Source organism: Scatophagus argus, chromosome 23 (genome assembly GCF_020382885.2).
Source record: "Scatophagus argus isolate fScaArg1 chromosome 23, fScaArg1.pri, whole genome shotgun sequence".
Classification (NCBI taxonomy): Eukaryota; Metazoa; Chordata; class Actinopteri; family Scatophagidae; genus Scatophagus; species Scatophagus argus.
The window spans coordinates 12,416,448-12,440,771 of NC_058515.1; the positions used below are offsets into that span (position 1 = coordinate 12,416,448).

Here is a 24,324-nt window from a genome sequence, read left to right on the forward strand (position 1 = left end):
AGAAGGGCAACACTAAAATTTGAATTTCCGGAGTTGCCCTTTAACCTTCTGTAATGTTTTTTGTTGTTGTTGTTGTTGTTTTTTTTTTGACCCAGGAAGGAAATCCACTTCACTGAGAACTTAACCTCCACACTGTTCTGACTGGGTAAAATCCCTCCTGTTACAAAATACACATTTGTGTGTTTAATTTAGCAAAGTTTGCACTCTGCCATCTGAAAAATCCTCTCTGTCAGTATGAGTCATTTTGGAGCGTATTTGCACACACAAACCGCGTTCAGAAACAGACCCCCCCCCCCCCCCCCCCCCTTAAGCTGGTCTCGTTTGAGTTTTTTCAATAATTGCTCCAATCCTTTTCGTCAAATTAAGCTTAATTATGAGCAGACCTAATTACCTCCCACTGGGAATAAAGAACATGCAATTTCACCAACAATAAAACAAAACATCAGAGGTCCACATATATATATATATACATACATATATATATGCATGTATATTCAATTACCCCTGGGTGGGGTAACGGCTTTTCATTGTCTATTCATTTAAGTTACTCTGGAGGGGGAGAATGGAAAGTTTGAGTGCAGAGAGAGACTGTGGTCCTCTTGTTAGGTGAGAGGAGGGAGGGAGGGAGGGAGGGAGGAGAGAGGAGGGGAGGTGGGAGTGTGTGGGACTGCCGGGCAGACGGAGAGGGGAGGGGAAATAAGTGCAGCTTGGACATTCCCAGGCTGGGAAACATAGCGGAGTGTGAGAGGGGAAGAGAAGAAGACTGTTTTCAAGTGCTGAAATCTTACAAGAAAGAAAGATTTCAAGTCGTGGGTTGGGCGGGAGAGGGAGGGAGGGAGGAAAAAAATCTCATGAAGGAGGCTGATGGAGGCTGTTTGATAATAAGTGAGAGGAGAAAAGTTTTTGCGGAGAATGCGGAGAGGAAGCAAATGCAGGAAAGCAGCTGAGGAGCATGTAGGAATTCCTGACTGAAGTCATGGTAAGTCCCTCTTTCACAAGCCGTGGAGAACCCAATTTGTCTGGAAAATTACAAGATAAAACAATCGGACTTTTATAATGAGGAAGAGATACGTAGAGCTCTCTGAGAACATTTCCAAACTTCATCAGGGAACTTCTTTCTTCTTCTTTGTTTGTGATGACTAAGTTTGGCCTGTCTTAAGTGTACTTATTTCACGATTTGCATGCTCTCGGTACAGATTCCTTCCACATGCACTTCAGAAACTCATCAGCATCATTTATGTGCTTGACTTTAGTCTTTAACGTTTCCTAAAGTTTCCTGCATTGGATGTTGGTCGACAGTTCAAACGAGTTTATGGCTTGCGAAGTAGTGAGATGATGACGTGATTGCAGCTGTGTGACGTTGGTGATTTTTGTGGTCGACTTGCAGAGGGAATCAGGGCTTTGGCGAAAGCGCAAGAGCTCTGTGATGCATCCCTGGGGATTTTGTTTACCATCCCCACCCACTCGTGGTGTGATGAGAGACACACGGGGGCACAGAGACGCATGAGTCAGGCAGACACATGTGGCAGATAAGTTTAACGAAAACAGAAGGAAACTAAGAAAGAAAGAGTTTGGATCCCATTCACGTCTCTCTGTGCGTCGGGCAGGGTGGAGCAGTTTGGCGGGGAGACGAAGAGAGAAAGCAGAGGGTGAGCCCGAGTGGGAAAGAGTGGAATAAAAGAGGAGGGTAGGGTTACTCTTTATTTTAGGAGACTTGGACGGCGGCAGCGGTGGTTTCGGTGATGCCGCATTTTCCACATTGGACCTGCGGGAGAAAAAAGAGGAGAGAGAGGGAGAGAGAGAGAGAGAGGGAACAAGGGATGGCATGGACTTCAGGCAGGGAAGAACATGTGCAGCTGGGAAAGTCGACAGTGGAAAACAATAACAGACACACACACACACGAGAGCGCGTATCGTCACAGCAGAGTCACAAGGGTATAAAAGTTTTCCTACGCTTTTAACAGACCGTGGAAGCGGCACGAGTGGAGGAACAACCCTTGACACAAAGCTCAGGGACAAACATGACCTCCAGCACATGCATCAGTACACAGAATCATGCTGCAGGTGTTCTTTGCCAACAATATGAGGCAGAGGGTATTTCCTCTGTCTGGCGAGCTCTTATTCTGAAACGTTAATGGGAAGTGAAAGACCTCACGTCTGGTCAGGGAACTAATCCAACAAAAAAAAAAGGATGAAAGTTACAGCAAAAAGCTTCTGGGTAGTAATGCTGTCAGTCACAGGAATCTTTCTTTAACCGCGTTTCCTGTGATTGTCAAGACCTTCTGCAGTGCAGGGATGTGATGTACCTCAACGCATCTCAATGATCAAGAATCAAGAACAGAGCTATAAACACATTTTTTAAATAATTACCTCCTTAGTTAAAGCTGTTTTAATCAATATTTGATCATTTATGGTAGCAAAATGGTGACAAAGCACCTTAGTGTCTTTCAGCTGTTGTTGTTTTGGCTTTGAGGCCCACAGCTTTGCTCTTTTGGTTTAGTCTCTCTCTTGTTAGTGTCTCTTTCAGCTGCAGAAGAAAGCTGCTAAGTGGAAGTGCTCTGATGAACCCTCTGCACGCTCCCTGGCGAGAACCAAAGAGCAGAGAGGAACAAGCTGGTGAAAAAGTGGAACATTTAGCTGCTGGAGGGTCTGATATTTTCCCCTCTTGGTTGGTGAATGAAAGAGAATCAGAGCCAGAAGGAGAGGAGCTCCGTTCACCAGGTGGTCAGACACATGACTCCAAATGCTAATGTTGCTCAGTGTCTAGCAGCTCCTTGCCAGCATATACACTATATAGACAAAAGTATTCAGACAGGGGTTGTGCTCGGCCCCTGACTTCCACTGAAGGGAAATCTTAACACTTCAGCACACCAAGACATTTTGGACAATGCTATGCTTCCAACCTTGTGGCAACAGTTTGTTGAAGGCCCTTTTCTATTCCAGCATGACTGTGCCCCAGTGCACAAAGCAAAGCTCCATAAAGACATGGTTGGATGAGTTTGGTGTGGAAGAACTTGACTGGCCCACATAGAACCTTGACCTGAGCAAAACTGTGAGCAAAACCTCATGTTAACCAAACTAGTTAAATACTTTTTTTCAACAGTTTCTGTGTGCAGTGAGGTAACAAACCAGGTGTGCTCACCTTTAAGTTTTACCACCAAATGAACTGGTTTTTATGATACGCCTTGTGTGTTTTGCTGCATTGGAATTCATTGTAAAATAGTGATACCTGATGGGACAGGTAAGCTAACAAGCCAACAGTCCGCTTGGCTAAGCAAAGCTGAAGGTGACCTCAGGAAATGTCACACTAGGCTTGCTGTAGGAACAACAATAAGTGGCAAAATGCTGTGTTCAGTTGTCACGTAGTTATGTACTGTGTTAGACATTATTGAAATAACAGACAATGAGTGGAGGCTAAGTGCAGTCTGAAACTTCATCCGCTCTGAAAGCTGCCCTTAATTCCACTTAGTGACAGACTGTAGCACTTAAGTAGTCTGAAACAATTGGTAAAAAAAAGCTGTTTGACCTACTGCAGGTCAAGTTAGATTATACAGGAAGATTTAGGAAAGGAAATCAGTCTTTCTTCCTCTTCATCCTCCTTTCCCTTTGTCTGTCTTCCTCTTTCTTTTTCCTGTCTTCTCTCTTCTTTTCTGTTCCCTCTCCTGATCATGTCATCCTCTATCACCCCCACCTTCTCCGGGCTGCTTTATGCTCCATCTCTCTTCCTTCTCTTTCTCCGTCCTTCGTGTACTGTAGGGGTCTACATCTGGTTTCTATCATGGTTGCTGCTGCTCTCGTTTCCCATCGATCTCTCCCACTGGTCAGCCTCCTCCTCTTTCTTCTCTCTTTTCCTTTTTCTGTCTGAACCCTCAGTCTCTGTAGAGCTGTCTGATTCTCCCAGAGTCTCTCTTGCACTTTTCCAGTCTGTTTCTCAATTCACTCACACTTCAATAAGCTGGCGTGATGGACACTTCAACTGCCTCGTATCTTCCAAAACCACTTGAGTTACTGCTTTATCCTCGTCTTCTTGATGTTATTAGCCTTTTCTCTGGCTTCCCTTTATAGATACTTCTCTTTCTGTCTTTTCTATTTTTTGCCCCTCTGTGCCAAGCATCTGTTTGGAAGACTACCGCTGCCTCTTCCTTTTCACTCTGTATACAGGAGAGAAAGACAGGAAACGTGACGCGGGAATGACACGCCCTTGTTCTGTACAGGAGGATGCACACTCATGCAAAGTCTGGACTGCATGTCCTTCCCAGTGCACGACGCGCCTTATGAACGCACACACACACACACACCACCCGTGACGCTGCGAGTGTTGGTTTAGGATATTTGTGTCTGCACTCGCTGCCTGTATTGAAATTAAATGCAGCCAGAACATCAGGTGAAAGCTGAGGTGGGCTTGATAGGTGATCTGCCACCTGGTAGGCAAAATCAACAAGAAACAAAGCCTTCGTCAAAGTGCAGCCTGGGGTCAGTTGTAAAATTATTTTGTTTTGTTTAAGTTTTGTTTTAACTGCATGGTCTTCCTCAGTGGGTGGACTTCGCTCGGTTCTCATCACACAGTCTCACTGTGGAACTTCTGTTTCATGAAAACTTCCCCAAGTTTTAATGTTTGTGTGAATGTCACATCTATAAATATCATCTGCCCAGAATCTTGTGAAATATCCTCCAAAACACCAGCTTGTCATGAGTCCGGAAAAACTGTTTTAGTTTCGGCTTTGTGACAAAGAAATATAACTTTACTACACCCATAAGGGAGCATTAAAGGTATCAGTTTTAACGGTCAAAACTGTCAGTTTTTCCTGTGTGTAAATATTTCAAGTTTATATATATATATATACTGTGCAATGCTACATAACCTACAGTTTGCAGTTTGCATTTGTATGCATTTGCCAGCTGTAGCAGAAGTTTGACCCCCAACAACTTGATTCTGCGTTTTAAAGACGACATCACTTAAAAACTATTCTGTTAACTTGTTTAACATATCACAATACTCTTGGTTTGTCCTTGAATGAGCTGTCATATTTCTGCTGGGTCAGACCTGTTCTTCATCGTCTGCTTAGTTTGGTTTTATTTGGTGATTTGATGAGGAAGCTGGAGATTGTGCCAGTAACATTTGGAAAATCTGCAGTATAAAACAAAGCCTGAGGCCCAGACTCATTGCATTACGTTCTCTCACACAGATTTGTCCGAAGGAGGACACCTGAGTGCATTAGCTTTAAGCATCTGACTCAAGTGTAACTGAATTACCCTAAAAGTCCCTTTAAAAGGAGGCACCAGGTTTAACGTGAGAGTCTTCTTCTGTCTTGGAGCCTGAGCGAAAATCTGATTTACAAATTTCATCAGGGCTACTTTGTTTCATGTGCACGTGGACGGAGAAGCGCAACGACTAACAGCATTACTTTTGCTGTGAGGTTTGACGGGAGTGACGTTTGAGAAAGAAACTTTAGCCCATAAAACCCATAGCACAGCTGCGTTGCTAAAAACATCGCCCTGATTTCACCAGAAAACAAGACATATTCATGTTTTACAAGGATTTTGTGGTTTGGAGGAAAAGCAGCATCACTCTTTTCCTCCCTCCATTAGACATCACGCCATGCGTATTTATTTGAATGATTGTGCTTCCAGACTGCAATTCCATTCTTCAGATTTTAGCTGCGGTACATCCTGTTGAAAGTTGTGTGTCCAGGCGTGCAAACACGGAGTCAATGCTGAGGAAATAAAAAAAAAAGAAAAAGTGCTGGTGGCATACAGTTCTGCATCGCACATCCAAACCAAATATTGTTACACGCCAGCCAGCTTGTCACTAAATAATCTACAGCAGTTCAGCTAGCTGCTCGTCTTAGTACGAACATAACTGTTGGTAAAAGGTGCTAATGAGTATAAAATGTTTTCAGGACAGTTCTCCAAACCTGAGTGGCCTATTTGTACCAGCACTTCAGTAATGAAGCTCTCTGAGTGACACACTGAGTTGTGTTCTCTGGCACAAGCTGCACATTTAGTCCTGAGGGGCTCCGCTGAGCCAGCTGGGCTCCGATTGCAGAGTCGTTCGTGTCTGTGAGACAGTGTTGAAAGTACAGAAGCTTTTCACACACTTGCACTGGCATTTACTTCCAGCCTGGCGATGCGTAAAGTGTTGACAATACGGGACCAAAAGACATTAAAAGGGATATCAGAGAGTTGTTTTCATTTTTGTTTAATCTAGTGTTGTGTTGAATTAACTCGAGTCTTGCGGGATGCTTTAAAAGGTCTTTAGTCTAAGAGGAAGTTCCTGCTGGCTTGCCTTGCAATCCCCTGAACCCCCTGCTGTATTTTTACTAGACTCAATATGTTCTGTCAGTGAGCCAAAAGGCTCTTTTACAACCACTACACCCATTACAGCGTGCCCTCTGACAGACTGTTGTTTACCGTCGTCCACACACAGAGACACCTCCTCCTGCATATCTGGTGTCTTCACCCAAACTTTATATAACCTGCTCAGAATTTTCCCTTTTTAAATAAAGCTCGATTTGCATTCCGTTACGTAGTTTGAGAAGATCTTTAACACAGCGTCATATAATAGCAGCTCATGACCATCTGTCTAAACATGTAATGTAAATGATAACAATGTGTTGGTCTTTTTTGCAAAAAAAACCCCAAAACAAACAAAAAATCCCAGTACTTTTCAACGTACATAAATGATGATTTCAAATGCGACTTTCACTGTTGCTCTTTCTGCCTTGTTTCAATATAACGACTCTTTAAAACGTTTAATTATTTGGAAACTTGTACGACATGCCAGCCATCTGGCAACATTTTCACTCATTTTAAGATGAATAAGAACAATTTTGACACTTGCACTTTCAAGAGGAACATTTTTGAGTGGATTCCAAAACAAAACAACAAAAAACCCTTGTGGTGACTGAGTGGTTTTGTTTACTAAAGAGCCAAGAGGCTAACATGAACTCGGTGCTGCCCCGCTTCTGGAAAACTGAGCCTCGTTCAGCAACGTTTATGGAAGTTTTGTCATTTGTTTTTTTTCCAAGTTGCTGCTTAGCTCCCATCCAACAAGCTCTGTGACTGTGGAAAAACAAAACTACCCTGGTGGTGCCGCTCTGTCATTGGTGCCATGCGGGCTGAAGGCACTGCTGTAAGATTTGGGTTTTAGCTAAGAGAACAGATCGGAACCAGAACCTAACATCTCCTGTGAGTGACCCTGAACAGCCTCAGCAGAGCAGGTCTCCAACCAGACTCACTTTGTGGATCTGATGAGATCCTTCTCTTTTGTTTATGTCTCACACTTTCCTCCTTATTCACTCTCCATTGTCTTTTCTCCTCCTCTCTGTCTCTCCTCCAGACTTGGTTAAAAACAACAATTGCAAACAAGTCTTGACTTCTGTTTCAACCTTCGCTTGAAAGCCTGATTTGTCGAATTTATTTTGTCAGGGCATAAGTTTCGTAAGTTCGTCTCAAATGCTCTCTTGTTTTTAATACTCATTCTGTCCTCCTCTGTGGCTAACCCCAAACCCCCTCTGTAGACAAAAACAAATGAAAAAATCATTTTCAAATACTGTTGAACTCAGGTCTTCTTCCATAAACCCCCTCACCACCACCAGCTCATTCCCTCCTGGCTTCTCTCTCGCTATCTGCCCTTTTCTTTTTCCGTACACTCTGTTCTCTCCCTTTCTGTTCTTTTTTTCCTCCCATGGCTTTCTATCCATCCCATGCTGCAGTTACTCGGCACAATATGGCGTCCTTTGAAGAGAATCTTGATGTAATCGTTGTCAGATGACATTCGGAGAGTCGCATGGAGGTGAAACAAAGAAAGTTGGTTTTTTATAAAGAAAAGAAGATGAAAAAATGAGAGCAGGGAAAAGAGTGAGAGAAGCAGATGGGGAAGTTTGAGAGGAAGTGCGAAAGGAGGGAAAGCGAAAGAGAGGAGTTGGAAAAGTGAGAGAAAAAAAGTTGCAGGTTGCCATGCCCACGGTCACTGTAGAAAAATAAACAGTGCACGTGTGACGTGCACTGCTGTGTCACCCTCCACCTCACAGGCCAGCGTGTGTGTGTGTGTGTGTGTGTGTGTGTGTGTGGGCGTGTTAACACGTTGCTGTGGGTTGACTCTTTTGTTCTGGGGGGCTCCTCAAATTTACTGGGCCTTGGAGGAAATGTTTGACACTCCCCAGACTATACAGCAGGAAGTCGAAAGTAGAATATGTGTGTCTATTTGTGTCTATGTGTGTGTGTCAGCGAAAAGCAAGACAACCCCGGCTGTTCAACACAAACATTAGAGTGGATTCGGTGTCCGGTCGAGGATTAACCCTTTCTTACCTTATTTGTGCCTCTCAGGGTTCGGAGGCAATGGAGGATTGTGTCCAGGGGGCGCTCTCATCGCTTTACCCTCCTTTTGAGAGCACAGCACCTCCCCTCCTCTCCCAGGTAGATCACGCACGCACGCACACGCGCATACATGCACGCACGCATGCACATGCCTTTATTGCAGTCCACATCTTTACAGCAATAAACAGGGGAATATAAATAATGCAGATTTAATTAAATGATAAGTTGATGCTGAGTATGTAGGGAAGGCGATGCAAAGTGCAGATAACACGGCTTTCCCCAGATATAAACCGCTGCTCGAGGCCAACACAAACAGAATTATGCCAGCTGGTCAATTACAGCCAAACCCTCTTCCTCCACATGACAGAGCTTGTTCTACCAAAAACTGCACACTATTTCTGTTTTCAAGTCATAACATTTAATTTAAGCAAGAGTTAGTCAGCTGGGCAAAGCTGCTCGATGTCGTGCGCATTGTGGGAACGTTTCTCTGAGGCTCTGATATTTCCTAAGTCACTGTAGTGCTTTTAGTTTTGTTTCCCTAAAAGCTACTGGACGAAGGCAGCTTTTATCTTTGCTTGTGGGTCATATTCTCTTAATGTTTAGGGGACTTTGATAGTTCTTATGCTCCAAGCTTCCATGCAGCCTCAAATCAAGTTTCTTTGTTGCCATGGAAAAAGCTGCTTGGTAAAATGATATGGATGAAATGAAGCAGCCGTGGTGATTTTCTTGTTTAAATTTCTGATTACATGCTGTCTGGGGTTGAGGAAATTCTTCCACTCTTGAGCAAATTAAGCCCTTTCAAAATCCATTGGATACACTCAAAAACGCACGGCGATCCAGCTGAAACAAAAGCCGCTCTTGGTTCACGAGAAGCTGATATTATATAGTTAAAAGGTTTTCCCACAGACAGCAGCGATGTGACAAGTCTTTGGCAATTGCTTTTGTGCGTCTAATCATCTAACACACTGTATGCAGCTGCATTCCCTCAAGTGCTTTGCCTCTTTTTGCATATTTGTCCAGGTCTTTTCAGTCCTGGAGTCGACCTATCAGCACGACAGCCTTCGGTACCTCCTGGACTACTTTGTTCCTGCCAAGCACCTCCTGCATAAACTCCAGCAGCACGCCTGTGTGAGTTCCAAATTGCAAACATTGTGGATGAGAACACACACATCGCTGTATAATCAGAAGCAGAATCAGCTGTCAAGTGCAAAAAGTATAGAGTGAGAAATCTGCCAGTTGTTATGATTCCTTTGGCAAAAAAAAAAAAGTTTCTGGGGAAACAAGTCTTCATGAGGTTTTACTTGTTTTTAAGTCTTTCAAGGCAAGTTGAGTCGAGTTACACCTTCACGTAAGTCCCAGTCAAGTTTCAGGTCTCAGCAACGGAAGTCACTAATCAAGTCTCAAGTTATGCCTCATTAAATCAAATCACGTCTCAGGCAAAGTGAATTGAGACAAATCTTTGGTCAAGTGTCAACTTCTAAAGGACGAGCCCAAGTGACTTTGTCTAAATCTTCATACAAGCATTGCTGTTTGGATCGCTATCGGGATGTTGGAAGGTAAAACTTGACTTGAAATGTTTTGTTTGTGTCAGTGTGACCCAATACCAGTAACTATCTACACTGTGGAGGGTCGAGTCTGCTTTAAAACTTGCGTTGGTCAGTAAAATTAGTAAAAACTGGCCGATGAAATTTGAGATTTACTGGCCAGCATGACCTGCGGACAAAAAGCGGTCGTTTCCCGCCTGGAAACGCCTGCAGATAAACGAAATACAGTATATGAAAGAGTTCTGGTTGTAATTTTCTGATTCCCACATACACAAAGCAAATGCATGGAAACAGTATGATACAGGATACATCACGCAAACGCTGTGCAAACGTCCGCTTTGTGTCCTCAAATCATTCTGTCTCTCACACACAACAAGACAAACATGAGATGCAACATGTACTTAGGCCAAATTCAGAGGTTTATGCTGAACAACACACACTCACACACACACACACGCACAGGCATTATGAGCAGACTGTGTTTTCATTGTCGCTCAGTGGAGCTGCCTGGGACAGGAGTTAGACTGTGAGTCATGACAATAATTCCTTCCATATGTGAGTGTGTTACTGCTGTGAGAGAAAGAGAGAGTGAGTAACAGAAGCGGTGGGAGTCGTCGAAGGAGAGAATGAACATGGCGTTCATTCACCAAGCTCGTGCATGCGTGCGTGTTTGAGGAAAAAAAAGAGAAGATGCTGGAGCTCGCAGATTATAGTGGACTGATTGAGGAATTTTGAGAAATGTGAGGTATGGAAGAGGGAGCAAACACTGGGGCACATTGAGGGAGAAGCAGGAGGAGGGGGAGGGAAGAAGGCCAGAGGACACAGTGAGTTACAGAATGTGGACTGACTCAAAAGAAGAGGAAAAGTCATACATGCTTTTTAATGCTCGTATCCACCCTGACAGATTTTTGTTTCCCACAAAAAGTTTCCACAGCTAGAGAGCAGTCAAGAAAAGAGACAAGAGGGAGAGAGAGAGAGAGAGAGAGAGACAGCCATAAAGGGAAGAAACTGAATAAGGGACAGAGAAAGAGCAGAAAAGGGAAGCTGGAGGAAAGGTCGAGTGAGGAATATAATTTCATCACGTCTCGTGAGTCTGGAGGGCACGAAGGTGGGAGGGAGCAGCTCCCTGTCGGCCGATAGACGTGACTGGGAACAGCAGAGAGAAGCTCTGGATGAGCTTTATAGGTCAGACTGCGATGGAGAGCAGCCAGACCTTACACAGGACTGATTAAGGTGGGAACAGCATTTGGAATAACCCCCCCCCCCAAACAGATCAGTTGATTGATGGGGCCTTCTCAGAGTTTTTGAGTAACTGCTAATTGACGTTGATTTTCTTTCAGTCTTACAGAGCTACTTGATGAGTTTTTCGCCTATGGAATAGTGGACTGTTTCAACAGCGGCTGGCTGTTGTGAAGAGCTGATCGTCTGCATGTTTCTGTCTGACTCACACTGTCTCTGTGCAGCTATCCAGAGCCTTCTCCCTGTGTCATGCTAGCTAAGCGCTTTTACACTTTGGAAAGCACTGCGTGAGTCACATGTCTGTCATTTGTATGTGGCAAAGGCTTTTGCCAGTTAAGCTAGTGAATACTGTTGACTGGTGTGGTATCAGTTCTAGAAATTCGACTCGCTGAATAACTAAGCCAAACACAATGATGAAAGCAGGCTCCGGTTGGCTCATGTGGGCAGCAGCAGTTTGTGAATGGGAGTGTTAGATTGTGTGTAAGCAATAAATAAGATAGTTTTAATAACATAAATAAGATTTTCAGCAAAAAAGGGAATTTTAAGGCAATATTTCTAAAGGACTGTGAGTGCGCTACACAACTTATAGAAGTACAGATAAATGACTTGGCACACAATATTTAATTTCATTGCAGATGAAGGTTTAATTTTGTATGCACACATTCAACACACTGTCTAACTCTGCCTTTCCTCTCCTTCTCCTTGCCACCACAGTCTCAGTACCTGGGCTGCTTGTTCCTTCACTCCGGCTGGCCTCTGTGTCTCGGCGAGAAAGTGGTTGTACAGCTCTCCACCCTGGACTGGAGGCTCCTGCGCAGTAATGACTTCTATCTGCAGGTGGTGCCCTTCTCTACGCGCTGCCCTCGACTGGCCCTAAAATGTCTGGCCCCTGGGGGTCGAACCGTTCAGGAAATTTTGGTACCCGAGTCACAGCACCCCCTTGTGTTCACCACTGAGTGGCTGCACAGCGTCAACAAAGAACGGGGACACAAGAGAGAAGGTAAGGAAAGGAATGTGTGTTGACGTTTAATTTGTTTGTGTGGTGATTATTAGCCAATTGGTAGTCTTTTTTGCAAGACTTGACGTGAACTTAGTCCTCTCTCATCTTTGCACAGTTGGAGGAGGACTTGACACCTGCCTGGTCAGTACATGTGATGGTGTAGTTCGGCTACCCTGGAAGGAGGTCGTCTATCCAAAATTCATCCACGACCCCTCTGAGGAGCTGGGTTTGATGTCTAGCCACGAGGGCCCCATATCCAGCCGCCTGCCCAGTGAGGGGGGTAGCAGCCTTGGGGGCTGGGGTGGCTCATCCTCTGGAGAACTGGACTCTTGGTCCTGGGATGAAGATGAAGATGATGGTTTACCACAAGATAACTTGGATTCTGCGCCTGCGCTTCCTCGCCGAAGACGCAGCGAAGATGGGCTTGGGCGGACAGCAAGGCACCCTCAGGTGGACGGGGACTATGTAGAGCTGTTGGAGCCCAGAGTGGGTCCTGATGGAGGGGTTGACACCCGGCAGAGGTACCTGGAAATGCATGGGATTTGTAAGACCAAGACTTTGCCTCTATGCAGGAGAGGAAAAGCCATCAAACTGCGGAAGGGAAAAGCTTGGGGTTATGGGAGACTGGAAGGGTCAGGAAGCTTTCGAGCTGTAGTTGGTGCCAAAAGAGATGTAGTAACCCCAAAAGATGACATTTTGCCACTTCAACCTCCACGAGGAATCACTAAACCTGGCAGAGGTAGACGGTCTTGCTCCTCTTCTCTCCACGACTCCGATGACGGAGATAAAACAAGCAGAGACTGTGAGGGCCCGGAAAGCCAACGGCTTTATTTTGATGGCATTTTCAAAGAGAGGAAGCCTGGGGTGGGCAAGGAGAGAGACAGCAACGGGCTCACACAGCCATGCAGAGACGACCACAGAGGCTCTGAGAGTGGCGACAGTTTGGTCACAAATGAAATCCATGACTTGACAAACCACAAAGTTGGACATGTTATTGAGGGCCACTCAGATCACGGCTCTCATTCAGATTCTGTTTTCGAGGATACAGATAAACCACTGAGTGGTGACAGTGATGCCACCACGCCAACATCAGACGCACCAGAGAGATCATTCACTGGAGTTTTAGAAAGTGGAGAGATGACCAGCGGTGGATCTAAAATGAAAAGTTTGTCTAACCCACTGGTGACAGAAATAAGGGATGAAGGAAAGACGGGGGACAGAGTGTGTCCCAGGGGAAAGGAAGTTAAAACCGCAGGATTCAGGGCGCCAAGGTACAGATTTGTGCCTTGTGAGACACCACACTGCTTCTTACTTGCTTACCATTTTCACACCTCCATATGAAAGAACAGATCAGTAACACTTTGGTGCAAACTCTGTGCACAAGGTATAGATTCTCTGAATGTGTACACATGTAACCCTGAAACCTATCCGACAAAAGAAACCTTCTAAATACATTCAAAAGGACATTATGTCCAGACACATAATTCCTAAAGTGATAAAAAATGATGAATGAACTTTCTCTCGTACCTCATCAGTACTTTCCTGTGCTTTGTCTTTAGGAGGAAAAGGAAGGGAAAGGGGGCCAAAGGGAGGGCTAGGTCTGGAGGTCGTGCACACCAGAAGGGATCAAAACAGCAGGCTAAAGCTTCTCAACCTGGTCCCATCACCTGCTCTGCTTTGACAAAGCTGCCAAACACAGAGGACAACCAGTCAGAGCAAAAAGGACAGGCAGATGAACCTGATGGAGCGCCACCTTCAACCAGTGAGGGGACAGAGGACAAGAGGAAAAACAGCGCAGGTGTGAAGACAATTAAATGTTAATGCATGAACACTGCATCCTAAAGGTTGTAAAATACCCCACAGGATACTTTCTCTAACTTTTGTATCTTTCAGTAGAGACAGAAGCAAAATCTTTGAATGTCTGCAATGGCCAATCAGGGACATCCTTACTGAACCACTCTAACGAGGAGGCAGCGTCAGAAGAGACGTGTCCTGACCAACTAAATGGTGCTGAATCCAAAGAGCCTCCCCTCCTGAGGGAACTGGATGCCGAGCTTCTCCAGTCAGGGAAGCTAAAGCTGACAGGTAAGTTTCTTTCAGGCCTTCCTTTCATTTCTCTTATGCTCGTCAGCATTCTGCTCAACCACTTTGCAGTCAGTCTTGTAGATGTATGACCTTATTGTTGTCTTTGGTGTTTGTTGGTCCAGGAGCTACCATTATTACTAATAGCTAATTTGACATGAGGTTTCATTGTGCAGAATTTGAAATAATAAGTAAAATAATGGTTGGTTGGTTTGGCCTTAACACTCAATGCTTAACCTGATGCTTACAGGTACAGTGGACAGGCTGGGACGTGCTCTCATCGTCATAGATACAGATGCACCAGAGGAAGGTGTCCGTGAGGAGGAGATGGCCCGGGTCCTGGCCTGCTACCACAGAATCACTCGGTGAGGCTACAGTCACTGCTTATGCTCTGCTTTCATAGTCTCTAAAAAAGCTTCTACCTATATCGAGAAACTCTATGATCATGGCCTCTCATGTGCTTATTTGGGCCTGTGTCATTTGCTTCTTGTTACGCCACTCACTGCATACAAACCTGTTCAGCCAAAAGTGGCTCATAATTACATTTGACTTGACTTGCTTTTGGCTGACTTTGCCAAATATTGCAAAAGGTGGGGCTAAGAAAATGCGGTCTGTTCCAGAAAGCTGAGGAGGCCATAACAAACTGACTCTGAGCTTGCCAGCTTACCTGGCAGAATCACTGATCGACTGTTGCTCACAGCAAGTCTGAACAAAAGTTCCACAACAGGTTTGGGAAAAAATGATATGAAATCTGTAAAATAACGATGAAGCCCTAATTGTTCCCTCAATAGTACTTTAATTGGCTTAAACTAGTAGGCATGAATCATTTTTTAAAGTCCTGGTGTCTCATTTTACAATAAAAATCTCCTTTTGTAACAATTGCTTCTGTTTTAACCCTACACTGGCCTCTCTTTGTCCGTCCTCATCAGGCCTGCAGCCAGAGAAAAGGGTCTCACGGTGCTAATGGACAGCAGACGCTCTCCACCCTCCACCCTCTGCTTCTCGGCTCTTAAATCGTTCCAGGTGAGACAGAAAAGAAAAAAAAAAGTTATTCAGCCAAATGTGGTGAATGTCTGCTTGTGTGCTCTAATTTGCCTGCAGATGTGATGAAGTAGTTCAAGCACACATGTGTTTCTCTGTGTGTGTGTGTGTTTCCAGGCGTTGGTTCCTGGCGGTCTCGGATCTGTTCTGGTTTTGGTGGAGGAGCAGCAGGAGTCCCCTTCTCATAATCTGGAGGGAGCAGAGGTGACTTCATACAAATTGCATGCTTACAGTTTATGATCCAGCACACGCGCATGCACGTGCACACACACACAAACACACATGCACACACACACACAGCATAGCGGTGTCCATTTCCCTTTTTCAGTTAATTTCTTTTATTTGCAAGTCTGAATGTTAAAACACAAGTAGAACACCCACATGGAGCTTATAAAACCACAACAGGATGATGGAGTGTATGGGAAAACATTAGCAAAATGAAAGCTCCTGAACCTCCTTTTGTCTATTATCATAACATCAGGGAGAACCGCTCATATATGAAATGCAAAAATATTCAAGAGGAAATAACATCTCATAAGCCGCCCTTTGTTTCTGTTCCTCGTTGAAATTTGATGAATGTCAGATGCTCTTAGCTGGAACGCGCGTTCACATTGTGCTCGAGTCTAAATAAACTTTATTTACATACATTTGGCACGTCTAGAGTTTGCAAATAACTCCAATTTCTTCCAGTAACTCGGCTCAAAGCTTTGCATTGATCAGCAGAGATTTTTCATTCAGACACGCAGGAGGAAACGTTTCTAGTCGTGTGGCTTGTATTTTAACCTGGCAGAATCAAAACGTTGCATGTTAAAGGGAAATCCCAACCAAAAGATGATAACAGCTACGCCCCATGTGGTTTGGTAATAACTGTTTTTATTCCTGATGGTAAATTAACAAATGGAGTTGTTCATTTCTTGCCCTTATTTGTTGTCCTTTCCCAATCTCTCCAGATCCACATGGTGAGAGGAACTGGGGTCCTTCAGCAATACGTAGACAAGCAGCAGCTGCCCAAAGAGACGGATGGAGACTTCAACCACTGTCACCCAGACTGGCTGGTCTTCAGACTAGTGAGAATCTGATGTTTATTGTCTATGTTAATTGAATAAATAGATTTCCTTCCATAGTTTTCTTCTTGAGCGATCAAATGAGCTGACGCCGTCGGATTTTCTGACCTGAATGGGCAGTAGAGTCAGCAAGAGGAAATTGAGCAGGAAATGATCACTTGAGGCATTCAAGATTGACCGATTGCTTTTGCAAAGTTATTCACATTTATTTTATTACACATGAATGAAATTTAAACCATTAGTCTGCACACACAGAGCTCAGAATCATAGATCGAGATTTTATTCCAGCGTCAGTTTTAGTGTGAAAGGTTCCAGTTTTTGTTGTGCAGTACTTGTAATTCTAGCATTGACTGAAAGAAGTCCACATGGTCCACATTTTGGCTAATTTGCTGTAATGATTAAAATCGCTCCTGTTTTTTTATTTTTTTCCCTTTCTTGTCCTTCAGAGCCTTGAAAGTCTAACAGAGCGCTGTGAGAGCGCCCTCTCACTCCTAGGAGACGCACTGCAGTCTATGGACGCCGAGCCAATGCCAGACAACATCGAGGTATGGAAGTCAAATACAACCGCGTGTAGTTTCATGACGTTATAAATCCCCAAAAACCCTGATGAGCACGTCGTCTTTCCTTAGGCTGTTCCTCTGAGCATCGACAAACACAGACAGCTCATGGTGAGCGTCCTGGCCGACCAGCGGATTACCGAACTGCAGCAAAGAGGCGGGGCTTGGCTCGCAGGACTGACCAATAGTGCCTCTGGCCTGGCACAGAAGTCACCAGACTGCAGGTACCAGAAGCCAGCTTTTGTGCTGTGTTAGTACTAGGGTGCCGTTGAGGTTAATTTTATAGACTACACATAAGGTTGATAGAGAGGCAGCCCGTCTTTGTCTCTTTAAATTAAATAAATCGATTTCCTTTTACTTCTCTTTTTAAAATGCATAATATTTCTGCTTTAAATTGTCTAAAACCAGCTAGACCTTTGTTATGTATTTTTTTGAGTTGCGTGCATACATTATCACAAATGTTTCCAAAGATGTTCAAATCCACGGAAATATGTAATTTTTTTCAAGGTTTGGGTGCGTTTCATTCGCTCGCGTGACTGTCTCCTGGAAGTTACAGTGAGAGTCGGGGAGTGATGAAGGAAGCCCATGAATGCAGTTAAACATAACGTGAATTAAACAACATGCGATTATTATCTCTGTGAACTTCACGCAGAAGTCCGGCTGGTGTCAAACCCTTCGTGCTGAAAATTACCACAGTCAGTGAATGTATCTCCAAACAAGCAATTGTTCGATATCATGCAAAGAAGCGAAGGAAATTGTTCAGTAATATTCACTACACGCACTTATTATAGTGAACGATGGACTCAGGTGTCTACACTTATTATTTACATTAACAATGTGTGCATCTGCATATGCTCAGATGATAATAAGCTTCTTCTTGTTATGATGCTAATGAGGCGGCATACTGCTGGAACATATATTAGACACAGGCCTATTGAAGTAGGACTATTTTAAATATAAAGCCATCGTGACAAGCGCAACAATTCTAATTGGGCACAAACCACCGTACACAAGCAGCTCGGTCCCGAGGGGGCCGATAAGGGATCTGCACGTCCTTTTTTACTTCCTGGCTCTCACATTTGATTGAGGGATCTTTTTGTCGCGATGAGTTATAGGTTAAAAATACTCCTCATCATGAAAACAAAATTGTTTGTTTTCAGCCAGAAATATGAAATCCAGCTGAAGGAGAAAGAAAGGAATGTGAGCTGATCATCAAACGGAGGACAGAGCGATGCAGCTTGTGTTTTTTTTTGCTCCCATCTGCTGCTTATAGATGATCTAAAGGCTGTTGTATTTGTAGATGTTCTTCTTATCCGGAGTTTTGGCTCAGTTTGCGCAAGAATGAGGCCAAATACGAGTACAAGCTGATTGCTGATTTGATTTCTTTTATTGCTTGTCAGTTGCTCTGCGAGGCTTTTTCAAAGTCACATCGATTTTCCAAGCCAAGATGTGTAATTTTTGTCTTGTCCAAGATAAATTCTCGCTCCTGTGGCTGACGGGTTGTTTTGTCCCCTCAGGGCTGCTCTCGCTGTGACCTCGAAACTTTATGACAGCGTGGACGACGCCCTCCATCGGCTCGTCCGAGTGTCCAACCAAAGAGGACGCGACCTGGAAGCTCTGGGACGACTGGCGAGGCTGGTGGACAAACTGGAAAAGGTGTGTGAGGCGGGAAGAAGACGAGTGTGGATTCGTTCTTTTTTCACACACCTGTAGGATAATAGTTGAAGTATTCGGTACCTGCTTGCCCAGTTTATCAGACAGACTCGGTGATCTTCATTTACTGAGCCTTTTGACATCTGGGAGTGTTAAGCAACATTTCCATGTCCAGCGCAGAGCTCCACCCGTCCTCACTCTTCTCCACTGTTCCCACAGGGCACTGCATGGAAACTCCCTGATTAGTTTGTATTTAGTAACTGCCTTGTGTTTGCTCCAAAACATGCTTCTCCTCTCTCTTCTCTCTGGTTTTGTGGAAACAGTGTCCAACTCCAAGCAGCATACTGGGTAAACAAGAGTTGTGGCTGCCATCTTCTTTCTCACTCCCTATTTCTTTCCACTCTGTGTACATTTCTCCACTCCTCTCTCTTTGTCTCTTTGTACAGCAAATGACTTGTGTCCTCCTCTCACCCCTCTCTCCCCCCCCCTCCCCAGTGTGATAAAGAGATTGAGCAAGTCCAGTCACAGCTGGAAGACTACAAGGACCCTCCTCTGTCCCTCAGCAGACTCTCGCTCAAACAGCAGAAATTCAAAACTTTCAGAGAAACAGCGAATGTGAGTGTCCGACACTTGTCACTCTGAATTCCTTACTGAGGAATCAATAACTAATAATTTCTAAATAAAATGATGAGTTTATGGCACGCTTTGCTGTTCAGTATTACATTTGTCTCATTCCTGTAGAAGTTTTTTTGTCATATTGCCAGCAGCGACAGTCACCATTATTTCCTGCATGATTTCCCAAGTGTATCTTGTCAACCCTCTACAGTAAACATTTCAGGGTTTTTCACTTCACACTGGATCTTCCCAAATCCTTTAGGAGCTGCACAGCGAGACTCTGTCAGTGCTCAGTGACTTGGAGGGCTGGTGCGAGTTGGACTGGGCTGGCCTGAGCGATGTCCAAATCCGACTTCCTCCAGTCAGGGAGAAGCTGAGAGACATGTCCCACTGTCTGTCTGACTGCTGGACCACCCTGGATAACACGCAGAGGCTGCTGTCCACACTGACCGAGGTAACGCAGCACAGGAAGTCATCTGTTATGCACGCAGGAAGTTATGATCACTTGTTAATGGTTTCAAATTGTCCTATGGGTAAACAATTTTTTTTTTCCTTTTTCCTTCTGCTGTGCAGGCCACCCAGTGGTGCGATGCAGTCTCCTCCACCTCCTCCTCCTCTCCTCCTTCTTCCACCTGCCCTCTTGCTTCCTTGCCCCCGATCCCTCCATCCCGTTTCCAGGACGCTCGTTCCTTAGCCATAGAACTTGGTGGTGGGGCTCTGCTGGATCTCTGGACCCAGACGGTAGAGCGCTACCAGCGCACCGTGGCGCAGGTTAAACCCCGATTCCTCCAGTCTGACAGGGCCCAGCATCAGGGTCAGGGGAAGCCAAAGATGCCCTCCGCCAGCAGCCTGTGGGACCTGATGGGCCCTGAGGGAGAAGGCGACTGGGGACTGGGAGCTGGAGGAGGTGAGGGCGGGTTGCAGTCTTGGGGATCTCTGGCTTCGCTGTTCAGACCGCAGACCTGCTCCACGCTAAAGATAGGAGAGGAGAAAGCGAATAAGAAAGAAGGAGCAGCGGGAGGAGGAGGAGGAGGAGGAGGAGGTGGCGGAGCTGGAGGAGGGAAGTTCCTGCAGAACCTTCTGAATCCTGCAAAAAAGAGTGTGAGTTTGTCTTTTGTTTTCTGTGCCTGATTTTTCTTTTTTGAATCAGAAAATCAAATAAATACTCCTACTTGTTTGCCACATGGTCTCATCCTTTTAACAAGGCTTTTGTCCGTGGATGCCAGTTGACATCATTTCACATTATTTTTGAAGGATTTTGAATTTGTCTGGTCTAATTACAAAAGCTGTGTTTGCTGAACTGTTTTCTTCAGTGGAAAATCGTGTACATATTTAGCATTTATATTTTAAACCACCATGGAACTACTAAAGCAATTCTCTTGGGGGTTTACTCTTTAAACCTTTTTGGAAACTTGTGTTTTGACTGGAGGAACAACAAAGTCACCTCTTATGACTTCCCTTTTCTATTTCCATTGTTAGCCAGCTGCTAAAGAGCCAGATTGTCGTTGGTGGAGACCAAAACAGAGCTAAAGGGATCGTGATGACTGAACTTGTCAAGCTGATAATGACCATGTTGTGTTTATAGCTTGTTCTATTGCCAAGAAAAACAAAAATCAATGAATGTGGGTTTAACAGGTTGAAAGTAAAGTATGGGTAATTGTAATTGTAATCTCTCTTAACTTACAGCCCACGGACAACCCACTCCCTCCCAAGCCTCCCAGGAAACGCCACCCGAGCTTTGACCTCCAGGCACTTCTGGCTCCCCGCAGAGGCACGACCACTCCCAAACCTGCTGAATCCCCGGTGGGCGGGCCGAGCCGTAACTCCCCCATGTCCTGGCTGGGGAGGCGAGCGTTAGCTGACCCAGTTATTACTACTAGCATGGCTGCAGCCGTTCCTGGATGGGGCAGTGGAGGAGGAGGCGGAGGAGGAGGAGGGGGAGGAGGAGGAGGAGTGTTAATTCGAGGGGTGGAGGTCAGCAGCAAGGAGGTGGTGGACCACACGGGGTCACCACGGCAGCATGTGCTGCTAGGGAGGACGGAGAGGGAGACGGGGGCAGACAGAGCCGGTTCTACTGCACAGAGGTGTGTTTGTGCCATTTTTGCTTGTTTTTCCACTTTTTTATTTTTATAAAATTGTGTGCATTTTTCTCTGTACGAGAAGATAAGCTAGAGAAGAGTTGGCCAAGAGCTCCATAACAAGACCATTATAAATTACATTAAGAGGAGTCCAGGCTGAGATGAAAGAGTGAAGTGATTCATCCTATCTGAGATCATTTCAGTACAGCTGCAGTCTGTTTCAGAGCGATTTTATCAGTCAGCATGCAATCTTAGATAATTTTAGCATTACTGTTTGATCTCTGTCCATTGCTAAGTGCTATCCTCACTCCCACTTCTTCTTAACCTCCTACTTCTTCCCTTTCTCCCATGTTTGTGTCTCTTTTGCAAATGCACTCATCCATTTTTTTGCTCCCCTTATCATGTTTGTTCCTCCCCTTCCCCGCACTCGTCCTGCAGTAAGCTGTACCTGCTCTGGTGTAGGATGCTGAGTTCTGAGAGGCAGTACGTGGCTGTCCTGAAGGGGGTAGAGGAGACATACTTCCCCTTGCTGGAGCTCTCAGACACTCCGGCCTCCATCAGGGGGAAGGCGGACACCCTCTTCCCCAACTGGGCCAGCCTTAGCACCTTTCACTCGCAGGACCTACTCCCCGCCATGGAGGGCGCTCTTGTGCAGAGCTTGTTGCAACAGGACTGCTTTAGCAAATATGTAAGTGCATGAGTTATAGGATTGTTTGACATGAAATAAAGGAACAAAGGTGTGTTAAAAACAGGCCTGCACTATGTGGGGAAACTCTACAAGGTGTGATAATGTTGTTCAATACTGCAGTGGTGATGTGCACCTCAGTACATTACTTAGTTTCCTTACAGCACTGTAGATATGTAAGTGAACTTTATTAATGTGGCACTTTCCAAAACAGTAGTCATAATCTGCTTTGCATGACTCATCACTTCTTTAATTTATTGTGTGGTTGATCAGGTTAAGGATTCAAGGCCATTAAAAAGGTAGAACTTTGTCCATACAAAAGATTACATCCCCTAACTTGTGTTTTATTTTCTTCCTGGCACACAGCGGGAGCAGTTCCTGCAGTATTCACACTACATCAGGACTAAACCAGAACTGGACTCTCCACTGGTCACACAGGCTGCTGATTTCTTTAAGGTAAGAGTCAACATGTTGCTGCTCTCTCTGAAATCTCATCATGTTGAATTCAGCTGAAGGGTTTCAATCTGAATTGTTTAAGCAGTTTTTCCTGAAGTGTCTCCCTTCCTTTTTACTGTCAACTCATTTCAGTGAACACACTTTGAATCTAAGAAAAGCACCCAGTTTTCTCGCTGATGATCACACGTTCCTTAATCTGTACACATAATAATAATGGTGTCAGGGTCACAGAATTCCCATTTGCTTATTTTCTTTTTTAGAAAATCTGTTAAATCACACTGTGAGAGCATCATTATGAGTATTTTTGGAGCACATCACAAGCACAAACCAATTAAAGTTGTTTTATTCAACACTGGCTGCAATTAAAAAAACGAGCTGTATACAGTAAAGCTAATTACATGTTTAATGTACACGAGAAAAGCCAATTAAAGGCGGATTAGAGGGAAAGTAATTTGAGCTCGCAAGCCACAATTAACTAAAACTAATACATCGACAGCATCGCGAGGACTTTACAAGGAGAGATCATGGTGCTGAAAGATCTCTGAGGCCACATTCAGTGTTTCATGAAGGAGCATTTCTGAGAGGCCACCACCAGGAGGCAGTGTGAGCTCATGTCCCATCCCGCAGCAGCTTTCTCAACAGCTTGAACACACTGATTAGGGCTGCAGGAGGGTTTATGGTTATTTTGATGACGGTGATCATTGGGGAGGACGGTGGTGATGATGATCGTCATGATGAACAGCACTTGTGTCTTCTTCTTTGACAAAGAAGGAAACAGATCAAAATATCACTGTGTTTGTTGTATTTTTGGACAAACAAAGACTGTAAAATCAATTTAAAATCAACTCTATAAAATACTGATGACACTGTGCAGTGAGTCCAACGTAATAATGATCTTAGACGCAGCTTTGGTTTGATCCATCTAGAGGTTTTCCTTTGACTTTAAGTCTGACTGTGAGACACCATAAGAGACAACCAGGTCTAATATTTCCTTTTCCTGCACCTCTCCAGTCCAGACTCCCCCCAGCCTCCCCGCTCTCCCCCCTGTCCTTCCCTCACTGCCTCCAGGCTCCCACTCAGAGACTGGAGCAGTACTGCGAGGCCCTGGAAGAGCTGGGAGGGATAAACCCCGCCTCTGACTCCGCCCTCTCCATCCTGAGACACGCCCAGCGGCACGGCGAGGACCTCAGGGCCAGTGACCTCATCGCCGGATGTCCGGTGAGAATGCCTGTCCCAGTTTGTGACTCTGCAACTGTAACTCCAGTCCCACTTTCTTATCTTAGAGGGAAAGAAACTAGCTGATCCTGATGAGGTCAGGCAGTAGGAAGAAATACTTTATGGCCTGTTATCTAGAGTTTAATATTTACATTTTTGTTCAGTAAAAAAGAAACTTAAATATTATTTATTCAGAGTATGCAGGAGTACAAATGCTCCCTAAGATGACCAAAGGAATATTTTGGACTCCTCGTGTACATTTTCTCCAAATTTCTCCCACTGCTGGAAAATACTATGAAGTTTTTACAAGAAGACGGAGTTCAGTGTGAACATCAGCGCTCTACATCTTCTTGCCCAGCAACACTTTTGAGAGTGTGTGTACATAAAACCCATGTGAAACCATTGCAGGTGTGAACTCATGCTCGTTGGAATCCTGCCAATGAATACCCGACCTTGAAAACAATGAAATTGTCTAATCTTCTCAGAGCTCAGAGCTCAAATAAAGAAAAGGGAAGTGAGAGAAAAGATGATGTTTTCTCAGACAGACCATTAGGAAACACTTGTGCACCACTCTTTCTGTTATTATGGATTTAAAAACACTTTTATCGTGGAGTCAGAAAACATCACATCCATATTGTGCTTCTCTGACACAGCAGTATCATTCAGGGCTAGTCGTGACAAATGTTTGACTCCCACACACACACACACACACACACACACACACACAAACGCCTCTCCTCCCCGCTTTCGAGCGAGGGGAGAGATTACAGCAGCAC

General features: G+C 44.7%; 1 protein-coding gene across 2 annotated transcripts in view; it reads left to right on the top strand.

Annotated features, from left to right (window-relative positions):
• Positions 1–742: 742 nt before the first annotated feature.
• The window catches only part of arhgef40 (Rho guanine nucleotide exchange factor (GEF) 40), a 31,812-nt gene continuing 8,230 nt past the window's right edge, over positions 743–24,324 (top strand). The window contains exons 1-21 of one of the 2 annotated variants that reach the window (XM_046381242.1): positions 743–979; positions 8,329–8,418; positions 9,340–9,447; positions 11,817–12,102; positions 12,218–13,373; positions 13,662–13,900; positions 13,996–14,187; positions 14,435–14,549; positions 15,114–15,207; positions 15,343–15,429; positions 16,176–16,292; positions 16,736–16,834; positions 16,919–17,070; positions 18,364–18,502; positions 18,995–19,114; positions 19,377–19,568; positions 19,688–20,215; positions 20,801–21,198; positions 21,631–21,880; positions 22,244–22,333; positions 23,345–23,551. In XM_046381242.1, the coding sequence (XP_046237198.1) occupies positions 977–979; positions 8,329–8,418; positions 9,340–9,447; positions 11,817–12,102; positions 12,218–13,373; positions 13,662–13,900; positions 13,996–14,187; positions 14,435–14,549; positions 15,114–15,207; positions 15,343–15,429; positions 16,176–16,292; positions 16,736–16,834; positions 16,919–17,070; positions 18,364–18,502; positions 18,995–19,114; positions 19,377–19,568; positions 19,688–20,215; positions 20,801–21,198; positions 21,631–21,880; positions 22,244–22,333; positions 23,345–23,551 (4,662 nt within the window). In that variant the 5' untranslated portion in view covers positions 743–976. The remainder of the gene's footprint in view (positions 980–8,328; positions 8,419–9,339; positions 9,448–11,816; positions 12,103–12,217; positions 13,374–13,661; positions 13,901–13,995; positions 14,188–14,434; positions 14,550–15,113; positions 15,208–15,342; positions 15,430–16,175; positions 16,293–16,735; positions 16,835–16,918; positions 17,071–18,363; positions 18,503–18,994; positions 19,115–19,376; positions 19,569–19,687; positions 20,216–20,800; positions 21,199–21,630; positions 21,881–22,243; positions 22,334–23,344; positions 23,552–24,324) is intronic. The other variant, XM_046381243.1, reaches the window with a different exon arrangement.